This window comes from Peromyscus leucopus, chromosome 8b (assembly GCF_004664715.2).
Source record: "Peromyscus leucopus breed LL Stock chromosome 8b, UCI_PerLeu_2.1, whole genome shotgun sequence".
NCBI classification, from domain to species: domain Eukaryota; kingdom Metazoa; phylum Chordata; class Mammalia; order Rodentia; family Cricetidae; genus Peromyscus; species Peromyscus leucopus.
In genome coordinates this window covers 87,177,843-87,191,685 of record NC_051086.1, presented here as the reverse complement: position 1 = coordinate 87,191,685, position 13,843 = coordinate 87,177,843, and the positions used below count along the sequence as shown (strand labels likewise).

General features: G+C 40.8%; 1 protein-coding gene and 1 pseudogene across 8 annotated transcripts in view; one reads left to right on the top strand and one right to left on the bottom strand.

The window, feature by feature from the left end:
* Positions 1–13,843, top strand: part of Tlk2 (tousled like kinase 2) — a 114,035-nt gene that overhangs the window by 84,122 nt on the left and 16,070 nt on the right. For all 8 annotated transcript variants that reach the window (XM_028865141.2, XM_028865144.2, XM_028865140.2 and 5 more), the window contains 4 exons: positions 598–695; positions 2,563–2,644; positions 5,061–5,152; positions 12,402–12,491. In XM_028865141.2, coding sequence (XP_028720974.1) covers positions 598–695; positions 2,563–2,644; positions 5,061–5,152; positions 12,402–12,491 — 362 coding nt within the window. The remainder of the gene's footprint in view (positions 1–597; positions 696–2,562; positions 2,645–5,060; positions 5,153–12,401; positions 12,492–13,843) is intronic.
* Positions 3,944–4,016, bottom strand: LOC114690510 (annotated as a pseudogene).

The window sequence follows — 13,843 nt, the reverse complement described above, 5'->3', positions numbered from 1 at the left end:
CTCTTTTAGAGGACCTGAGTTTGGTTCCCAGCATGTCTGGCTGCTCAAAACTGCCTGTAACTTCAGTTCCAAAGATCTGATGTCCTCTTCTGTTCCCTGCTGTCACCTACACACATGGCGTGCACATAGAGAGAGATACATACACATACATAAAAAACAAAAACTTAAAAATTTCAGCAGCCCATACATAATTGGTGGATGCTATTTATGATGCTGGTGGTCAATTAAAGTCTAATAAATTGTTACTTGTGTTGGCATTAGTTTTCGTATATCACTCACACACAGAGAGTTCTTAGATGTTAAATTTAAATTAGTGGAATTTAAGGTATCAAGTATAATCTATACCAAAAGTAGAGAATCCAACGACAAACCAGACTCTTGAGAGGTTTTTGCAAAGCCTGTATGTACATGCATAAAGCGTTCCTGGAGACTTACCAGAGGTCACATCCGAGGAGTGGGTGATGGAGTAGCAGATTGACTAACCTTTCCAGTGTAGAATGTCTTCTGTTTGTTTTTACAAGTCAAATAGATGTAATTATTTTTAAATGAAAAGGTAAAGTTCGCTGGATTCTGAGCTTTTTTTCCCCCCCTTTTCAGGAAGAAGCAGAAATCCAGGCAGAGCTGGAAAGGCTAGAAAGGGTTAGAAATCTACATATCAGGGAATTAAAAAGGATACATAATGAAGATAATTCACAGTAAGCAACTTGGGGTATAATGGGCTGGAGGTTGCTGAATATTTATTTTATGACATATGGTCTAGAACAACGTTTTTACTTAAAATTTGCCAAATGAATCTAAAGTATATTTAGTTCCTTTTTAGAATATAAATTTTATGAACAAAATTATAATCTTTGTATTAAAAAGTAAGTTTATATCTGTATCTGTACAGCATTTTACATGCGTAGAGTTCACACAGTACAGCGTGGCAGCTGTCAGGGTGGGTGGGGTATGGCTTATAGACATAGCGGTGGGGCCTTGAGAAGCGGAAGCGTTGGCCACAGTGGTGCTGTAGAAAGGTGAGATCACGTCCATTTTCTGAGTAAGTAAAACTAGTCAGACTCTTCTATTTACCACATTAATTAGAGTCACGGTCACCTTTGTTTATGTGACTAAAATCAGGGAAAGTAGCTTACACGTGGGAAATGGCTTTGTCACTGATTAGTTCTTTCCTCGTGTGTTGCGGAGGCTGTAATATTTTTTTTTTCATGTAGCTATAGCTTGAGGATTTTTGTTTGACCGTGTGAACCATGACCATTATTCTGTCAAGTGGAAGGTACCAGCGCTTAGCATTTCCTGTGACCTTTATGTATCAGGAAGGAGTCTAAGTGCCCTTTGATCTCACAATTAATCCTCATAACAACCCCATAATCTTGCATACATCAATCAGGAAACAAGTTAGAGAAATGAAGTTAATTTGACCAGAAGCCCAAATGAAGAGTCAAATATAGATCTAGTTAATTTAAACTTCCATGTAATACTATTATCTCTCCCCCATAGGTACACTGCTTTCTTAAATTCAAAATAAAGGCATTTCAGGATTAATGGGAAGACTGTTTAAGATATTCTTTTTTTTTTTTTTTGAAGTACTGGGGTTGAAGTGTAAGGCCTCATGCAAACTAGGCCTGCAGTCTACTGCCAAGCGATCTCCCTAGTTATCTTTCTACTTCTGGTTTTGAGATAGGGTCTCACTGTATAGCCCTCGCTGGCCTTGAGCTTTCTCTCATTTTCCCTCTGCCTCCAGAGCGCTGGGATCATAGTGCATACACTACTGGAAGAGTCTCTTTTGGGAATACACTGTGTCCTAGACTTAGATTTACCATAATGGACTTATCTAAAGAGGGAAAAATGAGTTGGGTTGCTTGGAACACATCTATATGTATTTCAAGCACTTGGGAAGCTAAAGCCAGAATATAATAAGACCCTGTCTCGAAACCAATAAAGGCGGGCCGTGATGGTGCATACCTATTACCCCAGTGCTCAGCAGGCTAAGGCAGGAGGATTGGGAGTTCTAGGCCAGAGTATGCCCTGTCCCCAAAAACTCAATTAGCTGGGTATGGTGGTACACAACTTTAGTCCCAGCATTTGGGAGCTAGAGGCAAGTGGATCTCTGTGAGTTCAAAGTCGGCTTGGTCTACATAGTGAGTTCCAGGCCAGCCAGGGCTACATAGTAAGACCCTGTCTCAAAATGGGGGTGGGGTGGTAAATTCACATAAAATACATGAAATACTTTATTTTTAAGGCAATATAAAAATACTTTGGAACTTTATGCAGTTTTAAATTGCTGAGAAAAAGGAAGGAGATCAAAAACGGCCCCAAGTTTAGATGTGGCTACTGAGACTAGAACCAGTATCAGGCTTCAATAGCTGTTACTGTTTATTATAATTGCATTGTTTCTTTGAGCTGGGTACTTTGTGCTCATAGTTCATAATATTGGTATCAGTTGTCAAATTCTGAGCAGTGGCTTTATAACAAATCATTTATTGTTGGAGATATTATAACAATGTTGGAATATGGAAGACTATAGTCTTTGACCTCAGGATGTTACATATTCCGTTTCCACAGATTTAAGGATCATCCAACGCTAAATGACAGATATTTGTTATTACATCTTTTGGGTAGAGGAGGTTTCAGTGAAGTTTACAAGGTAAGTAGAATCAACTGGGTACGAAGGGTAATACCAATTTGTAGACATTTTCAATATTAAGAACTGCATTTTTATCTGTAGTTTTAAATTCAAAGCTTTATGGACTAAGATCTTTAGGAAAATTGCTTCCAATAAATGTCTTATCTTGTTTTTAAGACATTTTCTTTCTTTTTCATTTTTATTTTTTTTTTCTGTTATCAGCTTGATACAGTATAAATTCTGATCCTAATAGTGAAATGTTTCATTGAGGCTTGCCCAGTAATTGAATAAAACCAAAACTTATTATAAGCCACAGTCATCCTAGGGTCCCCCCTGTTATATAGCCTCCCTGGACATTTTCACACTTTAGCCCAGACTGGCTCTAAAATCACAGTGGAATTCAGGGTGTCCCCAACTCTTGGCAGTTCTCTTGCCTCAGCCTTCCAAGTATAGTACCACATGTGGCTGCTTCGGTCATTTGTAAGTGTCTGCACCAATGGCATTAAGTTCATTCACAAGTGTTGTGGACCTGTTTGCACCGTGTACCATGGCTATACCTTTAGGGCAGTGCCGAGCTGATCCGCAGTAGGTTATTCACACTTAGTCCTGCTTTGAAAGTCTGTGCTGGTCAGTCTGACTGACAGGCTCATGCTCACCTTTTGTTTGCAAGTAACAGGGGTGAGCTTTGATGACACAGTTATCCTGGCTCTTTAGAAAGAATTGTGAGCAGGGAGGGCTTTGTTAGCTTATTGAAGGTTTTATGTACCAGCTTACTACGATCACCTGTGTAGTAACCATTTTGTAAAAAAACCTTTGACTTCCTTCCTTCCTTCCTTCCTTCCTTCCTTCCTTCCCTCCCTCCCTCCCTCCCTCCCTCCCTTCCTTCTTCCCTCCCTCCCTCCCTCCCTTCCTTCCTCCCCTCCCTTCCTTCCTTCCTTTCCTTTTTTTTTTTAAGCAAACATTTAAAAACAGTAGTTAGCTATGACAAAGTGGACTGCAGTGCCTTGACCAATGCCTGTTAATAAGGCCTGAGGCTTGACTTTTCTTTTCTTTTCTTTTTTTTTTTTTTTTGGTTGTGAGCCTAGCCTTTAATGGCTGAGCCATCTCTCTTTTTTAAAAAAATTAATTTATTTTTACATAGTAAGAACATTATTATTATTATTATTATTATTTACATGCAGGCAAAACATTTATTTATTTATTTTTCATCTGTTCAGAGAGCTATGTTTTACTTAAGTTGTGTAAGTGAGATTCCTATACATCTTCCCCTTCACTGTTTGATTTACGGCAGACATTTTTCTATATTCTAATCCATAATCTAAAAAGATTTTAGCCGGCCTGAGGCTTTTCAATCCTTGTCAAGGGCCGTGCTAACCTCTCCTTTCATAAACACTTCCTCCCACAGATAAGTTCTGTTCAGATTTTTCTGCCCTTTTTGTTGGCTTTGGTAAGTGTTAGTGCTCTCACAGACTAGGTGCAATATAACCTAGTTTTTTACATCTTGAAATGGTTTTTAGAGTAAAGCCATAGTGGTATATATTCTGTAAAGCATGAGAAAAGTGTATTTGTTTCATTTCTGTGAAGCAGGTTTTTCCACTATATACTCATTTCTCTTTAGCCTGGGTGACAAGTCCCTTGTTTCATAAATAGTCCCCTGGTTTGGACATGGCTTTCTAGAGAGGCACTGGGGAGATGGTGGAACAGTGATCACCTCTGTTCCTGGGGCATGCTGTGCACCCGTGCCTGTGTGTGCATTTGTGGGAACTGGTAGAGAAGCATTGCTTGCCCAGTGCTGAGCCTGCCGCACTGCTGCTCTTCAGGAAAGCCACTGTTGGCATTAAGACTTTGCTTGTACTCAGTACAGAGATGTGGCACCAAATGGAAGGTTGAGAGTTTTGTTTTTGTTTTGTTTTGTTTTTGTTTCTATTTTTTAGTAAACACAACATACTGAGTTATGGGATACTTTGTGAATGGTCAGACCAATGACCATATCCAGCTGGGTTGTTTTCTGTGGGAAGCAATCAGTGTGTATCCCAGGATTTCAAAAGTAGAGAGGCAGTGTTGACACATGAGCTCCTCAGGCTGAGGGTGAGAGAGAATCTCGGGAGAAAGGTCCTAGATGAGGAGGGATGACGTCCAGAGCAAGCATTGTTGGGAGGAAGCGTGAGGGCATGGGTTGGCTTTCTGCCTGTGGTGTTCGCTTGAGTTTGTCTTCTGAATCTCACGGTGCCAGTGTGTCTGGAGACTTCTGAATTATCTAATCACAAGTTTCAGGGAGAAGGTTGCAACACTGGAGCAAGTATGGCGGGTGTCATCTGCTGCCGCTTTCATTGAATGGTGTGCTTTGTGCTGATCTGTTAAATAGAAGCTGCAAGTCAGTTCTCCGTAATTCTTGTGGGTGTTTATGTAAAATATAATTTATTCCTTTTTTTAATAGGCATTTGATCTAACAGAGCAAAGATACGTAGCTGTGAAAATTCACCAGTTAAATAAAAACTGGAGAGATGAGAAAAAGGAGAATTACCACAAGTAAGTGATGCTGAAGTGCTTGATTTTTTCCACACTCATTGATGGGAGCTATGGTTCGTGCGTCGTGGAAGAGCTTTGGATGAGTTCTTGTTGCTTTTCTTTCATCTTCCTAACTGTTCCTGCAAGGGAAATACACTCCATATCTTACCCATTAGATTAATTCTAAATTTAAATGCAGCCATCCCTCAATCTGAAGGCCGTACTTCTAACCCCCCCTTCTGTTGTCTCTAAACAAAGCTACAGTAAACAAGGAAGGTACCAGAAACCATTGTTTGTCTGTAGAAATTCATGAGAATGCCTGGTGGTCTGGAAAGCTAAAAGGATGGAGTCCTGGTGTGCCTCAGTGGCTCATGCTTGACTTCAGCCTCTCAGTACTTTGTTCTTTCTTTCCCTCACCTGTCTGTTTGCCCATCTCAAAATTCTGTGGTTTTAGTGCTTCACTTTCTGTGGCTGCCTCTCAAGAATGCCAGTAAAGTGGTAGTCCTCCTTTGCCTTTGGGACTGAGGGGCTAAGGGGGTGGTTTCCTCAGATTAAATAGTTACTACATATGCAGCTGTGGATATCTTTGTTCCACTAATGTCAGGTTTTGCCATATTCCCTCCTGAGCTTCCAAACACTGGAGTTCATGGCTCATTTGCATTGGAAGCTCCAGACTTAATTTGCTATTAGGTTTCCCACTGAGCAGTTTTGTCTCCTTGAGGTAGATACAAGTATTGAATGGACAGGTTCTGTCCCTGAAAGGAGGAGACAAGCCCCTTTGACAGTAACAAATGCTTCCTGTTCTGGAGACAGCCTTGGGGTTCTGCTCTTTTTTCCTCATAAGACTTTGGAGGAGAAAAAAAAATAGGGATTGAAGAAACCTTTTAGTTAACTTCTAAGTCTTAAAAGGAAAATCATATATTTCCTCAACAAACAGTTCTTCATGCCTGGCCTGGGACAACTATTGCCTTAGACCTGTTGTACAGCAGGGACCTCAAAGTCTGTCTGTTCCACACTGATTGGTAGCAGAGCTCAGCGGCCCGTGAGGAAAGCAGGCTTTGATATATGCCTTGTGCACAACTCCCTGTGTGCACAGCTCATGTGACAAGCAGCTGCAGGCCAGATGTTCCTGAGGAGTCAGATACATTATTAAAAGTGCATTCCAGTCACTTGACATCGGGGATGAATGGCATGCAGTAGTGAATGCCAGGAACCCTTCAGAAAAGGAAAACCACATGTTCTGATCAGTTATTAATGAAAATTGTCCTTGTTATATTGAGACTTGTAGGGATGGTCAAGGCTGTTAAACCAGGACATGCACCTCTGTAGGTACCCTATAGATATCCTTGGAGCCTGTTCTTCAGCTTACCTGTGTATTGACCACTGTAAAATAGTTGATTCTAGGGACCAAGTATGGTCAACCTTGAGAACATAGTTTCTGTGCTGGGAATTGTATGTATTTTGCCAAGTCATAGACTCCAGATCTAGCTTTTAGACTGACCTTAAGAGAATTGTAATATTGGATACCAGAGTGACTTTGGAAGGTTATCTAGCTCATCTGGCCTTCTGAAATGGATCAAAGCTAGGTCCTGGTCCCTCCTTGACATACTTGGCAAGCAGTTTGAGCCCTGATGGTCATAAATTGAGGTTTTCTGTTTCAGTTTTACTTCTTTGAGACAGGGTCTCATGACATAGACTAAGCTGGCCTCAAACTTAAAGCAATTCTCCTGCCTCTATGCCTCTAAGAGATAGGATTACAGACATGTGCTACCATGCCTGGCCAATTGATTGTCTTTCTCTCATCTCTCCACTGGAGTTAGAATAAGTGAGGGGCTAGAGAGATGGCTCTGGTTACGAGCGCTTGCTCTTGCAGAGATCCTGAGTTCAGTTCCCAGCACCACATTGGGTGGCTTACAACCAACTATAATTCCAGTTCCAGGGCATCTAATACTTTGTTCTGGCCTCTAACATGCACACACACACACACACACACACACACACACACACACACACACACACACACACACACACGCACACACGGTGCCACCCCAATGCCATGCACAGACTTTCATTCATACATATAAATAAAAATGAATTGGGGGCGGGCAAGAGATAGACCAACAAAACAGACACTGCCTCCTTTGTCTACACTTTGCTCTTAAACTAGGGCTGTGCTTGGTCCTTTCACTGTTTCCTCCTTGGGGAACAATGGCACCAGAGAGTGGCTGTGCAGCCCTCTGTCAGGGGCCATTTCTCAGTTGACATCCTGAGGAAGGGGTGTTCTTATGACCTGCAGTTGCTTGGGAGAACTCTTCAACACTTCACCTTTGATTTTACTAAGTGATAGGAAATCCTGCTTTGAACCTTATGCTATAAATAATGGTAAGTTAGGGCTAGAGGGATGGCTCATCAGTTAAGAGCACTTGTTGCTCTTGCAGAGGACCCGGGTTCAGTCCCTAGCAACCACATGGTGGCTCACAATCGTCTGTAATTCCAGTTCAATAAGTAAATCTAATTTTTTAAAAAATAGTGAATTGTCATTAACGTCTCTGAACTTGACATAGATCAAGTACATAATAGATTCTGAAGAATGCTCTGATAATTTAGCATTAGGTTAACATTGAAGAGGAAATACACTACAGTGTTGGTAACATTGCCTTGCTATGTAAGGGCTTTTAAAATTGTTTTTCCATTGGGGAGATATTTTCCACTTTTGTTTGGAGTAAGATCATTTATTTGGCTCAGAAGAACCTCGAAGAAGATAAAACCTTATTTTGTTGAATTTTGAGATATATTCCTGTCTTCCTTTTTGGAGTTGGGGGAGGATGATTGAGACAGGGTCTTATGTAGCCCAGGCTGGCCTTTTACTAGATATGTAGCTAAGGAGGATGACCTACAGCTTCCTGCACCCATCTTCCAAGTAGATTATAAGTCTGTACCGTCACACCCAATTCCTTTCCTTTTTCTGTAAACAAAATGTAGACTTGTTCTATTACCCTTGCGGTATGAACGTGACAGATTACTAGATTTCTTTAGTTTGTGTAAGGAGTGGATGAGGTAGAGCTGGGGTGGTGGTGGTGGTGGTGGTGGTGGTGGTGTGGTGGTGGTGTGGTGTGTACAGGTTCATGTGCACATTCATGTGGAGGCTAGCAGTTGACATCAAGTGAGTGCCTTCTCAGTCACTGTCCACCTTAGGGGTTTTTTTAATCCAGAAAATTTTTAAAATTATGATTGTGTGGGTTTATGTGCATACATTAACATGACATGCGTGTGAAAGGTTAGAAAACAGGCCTTGGGGACCATTTCTCCCCAACCGTGGAGGCTCCAGACAGAATTCAAGATTACTAGGTAGCAAGTGCTTTTACTGTTGAGCATTTCACCACTTCCAATCTCTTTTTTTTTTTTTTTTTTTTTTTTTTTGAGACAGAGTATCTCACTGTATCTGGAGTTTGCCATTTTGGAGGGCTGGCTGGCCAGCAAGCCCCCAGGGTCTGCTGCTTGTCTCTCCACCCTAGCACTGAGGCTCCAGCAACACTGTGTCTGACTTGGTTACATGGGTACTAGGGATTCCAACCTGGGTCCTTGAGTCTGCACAGCAAATACTTTACCCACTGAATCATTTCTTCTTCTTCCCTGCTAGTTTTCTTTAATATTCCAACACATAATAAAAATTATACAATAGGAAAAATTACATATTAATCTGTAAAACTAATTTATACCTGAATTCAAATGCTCTTATATACATAATACTTTTCAAACTTTGTAATATAAAAGCAATAAAAGCAAGCATTCCAGAAATCTAAGTTTACATTGTTCTATAAGAATACAAGGGGGATCTTTACTCACGTGTCTTTTCCACAAGCCTGAGCACCTCTGTCTCTTTACCTTATCTTAATAAAACTCTTGTTAGTGGGGGAAAAAAAATACAAGGGGGCTGGAGAGAAGGCTTAGTTAGAGGTTAAGCGCACTGGCTGCTCTTCCAGAGGTCCTGAGTTCAATTCCTAGCAAGTACATGGTGGCTCACAGCCATCTATAGTGAGGTCTAGTGCCCTCTTCTGGCATGCAGGCAGAACACTGTATACATAATAAATAAATCTTTAAAAAAAAAGACAAAAGATACACTTTAGTGTATTAATTTTCCTGGTTTCTTACTTATAGCCCTTTAATCAGTTGGATGCTAAATGGAATGTTGAGTGTAAAGGACACAGGGCAGTCGTGCCTTGCTGAAGGGCAAGCAAGATCCTGGGAGCTTGGCAGGCTCTGTGTTAGGGTTGCTGTTCTAGGTGCTGCTGTAGCTGGTGAGGACTCAGGGTTATTTGTTGGACACAGGATCTCATTCTGTAGCCCAGATGACCTTGAACTCATGCCATCCTGCCTCATCCTCCTGTGTGCTGCTATTACGCGCTTCACTACCACACTTGGCTTAGATGATGAATACTTTGAATGTCACTTTTCTTCCTTTCTTAACTTTCTCTGCCATTCATTTCCCTTGTTTTCTGTACATTTATGAAGAAACTGGTTAATGCTTTGAAATGTACTAAGTGGAAAAGGTACTCAAAGGGGCACATAATTATCATTTAAAAGTATGCTCAACCAGAAATGATTTGAACAGTGATCTCTTTAGTTCATAGATTTGTGAGGTGTTTTTTTTTTTTTTTTAAATTTATTTATTACTTTATTTTTTGGTTTTTTCGAGACAGGGTTTCTCCGTGTGGTTTCGGCACCTGTCCTGGATTTTGCTCTGTAGCCCAGGCTAGCCTCGAACTCACAGAGATCCACCTACCTCTACCTCCCGAGTGCTGGGATTAAAGGCATGTGCCACCACTACCCGGCTTGTTTTTTTATTTTTTAATAAACATTTTATTTTACCAAAGATACTATTGCATTGAATCCTAAGTAGAGCTATTTTGGTGAAATGGGGGTTTGAGCCAAGGCTGTGTGTGCTCAGTGCCCACAGCAATGCATCTCTATACTTACCGCTCATGATTAGGAAGCCAGAGTTCAGGGAGCAAGGTTCTCAGTTCCTCACATAGTGTTATTCCTTTGCCTTGGTGTGTGCCTGTCACTTCTATATGGGAAGACATAACGAAGAAATGAAGCATTAGAAGCGGCATTGGAGCCAAAAGGAGCATCTTGAAATTAAACCCAAAGTGTCCATTAGGGAAAAACCTGTTGTAGTTACTTGGAGGCTTCTGCTCTCTCCCTCACTTCCCCAGTTTTTAAATTTTAATTTAATTTTTTTAAGTGTTTAATGTGTGCTTTTTGATATTGGACCATACCACCTTCAGAAACCATCACTATTTTGTTTTCGCTTGTGGTTTGTTTGTTTGTTTTTTTTTCATTCTATAGAAAATTTCTCTTTTCTGACTTCTGCCTTAAACAAAACATCTCAAATGGTACTAAATTACTTAGTTTCTAGTTACTGTCTGTAAATAAGAACCACTTTTAAAACCTTTTGGTAAATACATGCTATAACCATACTTGTGTGCGTGTGAATGTGAGCACACGCACAGGTACTCTTTCTGTGGTCTCTTTGTCTGTGCATGCATGCAGGCCTCTTACTTGTGTGCAGGTGCTCTTGTGTGTATAGATGGATGTGCATGTGTGTGAGCCTGCACGTCAAGACTGGAGGACAGCCTCTGTGTTCCCCAGGAGCTATCTGTCACCTTAGTTTTTAAGACAGGGTCTCTGTTTGACCTCGAACTCACAAGTAGACTAGGCTGCTTGGCCAGAGAACCCCAGGGACCCACCTGCCTCTGTTTCTCCAGCACTGGGGTCACAGTTATGTGCCACCACACCCAACTTTTTTAAGCTTGGGTCCTTGTTACTTGCGAGGCAAGTAATTTGTTGACTAAACCATCTCCCCCCTGACCTCTCTTCTTTCAAAATTTATTATGTGGCTGATATGTATCTCACATATTATATATCGTACAGTTTGTTCATAGTTTTATTATTTTAAACTAGAAAGGTACTTTTTTAAAACTTCTTTAATTACATTTATTTATTTTGGAAGGGGATGTGCCACAGTACTCTGAGGTCGAAGGACATCTTATGGAAGTCAGTTTTCTCCTTCTACCCTGTGGGTCTCAGGGAGTGAACTCAGATTGACAGATTTGGCGGGAATAACCTTTACCTACAGAGCATGTAGTAGCCTAAAAAAGTTTTTGGTGTTGTTTTAAGTGAAGCCATTTGTGGTGGTACATGTTTATAATTGCAGCACTTAAGAGACAGAGGCAGGAGGATTGCCACAAGTTGAGGCCAGTCTGGCTTATATAGTGAGTTCCAGGCCAGCAAAGGCTACATAATGAAACCTTGTCTCAGAAAACCAAATATCAAAAATACTAATATGGTCATCAATGAGTATGCTCAGAGGATATGTTCTAGGACCTCCACAGATAGCAGAGTCTTCAAATAACATAGGTAAAATGACATTCTACACTTAAACGTAAATACTGAAAAGTCTGTACGTATCCAATACAAGTGCATTTTTAAGTAGTGAAATTTAAAAACAAAAATAAAATAACTGCTAGTTGATTTATCATTTAACTCATTAATTCAAGTAGTTTACAAATTTACTTTGACCCCAGGTTATCAACATGCAGGTAGGAAGTACCTTGTTTTGTTTTTCTTTGCATGCATGCCTGTGCACATGGTTGGTGTGCATATGACTGTGTACATTCGGAAGCCCAAAGTAGATATCAGTAATCATCCTCCATCATCACCTTATTTTATGAGCTAGGGTTTCAGTCAAACCCAGAACTTGTGATCTGCTAGTGTTCTTGCCAGCTTGCTCTAGGATTTTGTGTATCCGTCTTCTGAGGCTGGTGTGCAGATGGACCACCGCCATGCCTGCAGCATTTGTGTGGTACTGGAACCCACACTCAGGTCCTCATGCTGGTACAGCAGGCAAGCACAGCCAGTAAGCAATCTCCCTAGACCCTGGAAGCATCGTTTTAGAAGAGAGGAAAAGACTGTAATTTTTAATATTTGGGAATTAACATAAAAGAGGTGTGGTTGGCACAGAAGGGTCTTGAAAAAGATTGGCATCCATTCATTTAAGAAATATTTGAGCACCTGCTATTTTCTCAGTGGCTAGATAGAAAACATTAGAGAAAATAGAATGCAGAAAGAGTAATTAGATGAGATGACCAGATGGATCTAAATGGAACAAACAAATGAACATGTGGAAATGGGAAATGGTAGAGGAATTAGGGTGAGTTCTAAAAAGCAAGCCAAGTGCTCTTTTGTTACATTTCCATTCTGTTTACAGGCATGCGTGTAGGGAATACCGGATTCACAAAGAACTGGATCATCCCAGAATAGTGAAGCTATATGATTACTTTTCACTGGACACTGACTCGTAAGTCCTACGCCATTTTTCCTTACCTTATTTTCTTGATTTATTGAGTACTCAGGGAATAGAGCTTAAATCTGGGCCTGTGAAATGCTCTCTAAGTGAACTAAGTTTATTAATTTACAGGCGCATAATCATACATAATTCAGATTTGTGTCAGCCAGACATCTTTTGGCTAAAGGACAAGGGCCATTGTATGCTACTAAACATTTTACAACTAGCTTGACAGGGGGAGAGAGAGAGGTTGATGGCCAATATCTGTGGCATAAGTACTTCTATTATATCCAATTTTAAGGTATCAGCTTAAAAAAAGACAAGTTTATTCTAATTTATATACTATGTGATTCACCCATGTAAAGTACATAATTGAGTGGGTTTTCATGTGTGTCGTAGATATACAGAGCCATTATCCAAGATTGTTTTAGGACATTTTCATTCTCAGAAGAAAGCTAACCCTTTTTACTGTCACTTCTCCATTTTACATTTCCTCTGTTTAAACAGGTACTACTTGCTGTCCCCTTTAGATGTCCTGTTCTGGATAGTTTTAATAGTGGAATCATGGAGTCTTTGTGACTGGCTTATTGTATTTGTGTGTTGATAGTTCATCCCTTCTTATAGCCAGATCACATTCTGCTGTGTGGATTTATCACACTTTGCTTATAGTCTTACAAATAGTTAGCTAACCAGCTGACAACAAACTCCAGAAAGTATAGCAGCCAGTCCTTAGGAATTGGTTCGGTTGATACTGACATGCCGCTAGCGAGTGAGCAAGTGTCAGCTATTGAAGAGAGCTCTGCCCCACTGTAGAGACTAATGAACCTCATGAGCAGCAGTGTCTTGATACCCTAGAACAGGAGGATTGACGTCATACATGTAAAGCTATGATACTTGTAAAGCTAGCCCAGGGCTGCAGGTTGGAATGCAGGTTCATGGGCATTTTAGAATTGGGATTTAGATTTTAGAATTGGGAGGGGTCTTAGGGGTCAGCTTTCTTGATGTGTAGACCGATTTTTGAATATCAGAAAAATGAAATGACTTGCGAGAGAGTGCTCTTGCTAATCCTGTATGTAACAACATACAGTTCAGTGAGCTGCAGAGCCTTTGGGTTTATTCAGGGCTGACGGGTATTTCAGCATCTGGACACTCACTTTGCTGCAGTCAGGCCTGAGTCAGGAGAACGTAAGAAGCCTTAGGTCTGGTATTCCCTCGGTCTCCCAAGGCAGTGAGTGTCCAGGAGTTTGGGTCTGTTCACCCAGCAGCTCTCAGACAACTAGCCCACGTGTAGATACATCTAAGAATTCCATGTTCTCTATGGAAACATGACGTCCCTTCTCCTACATGCTCTTTCACTAGGGAGC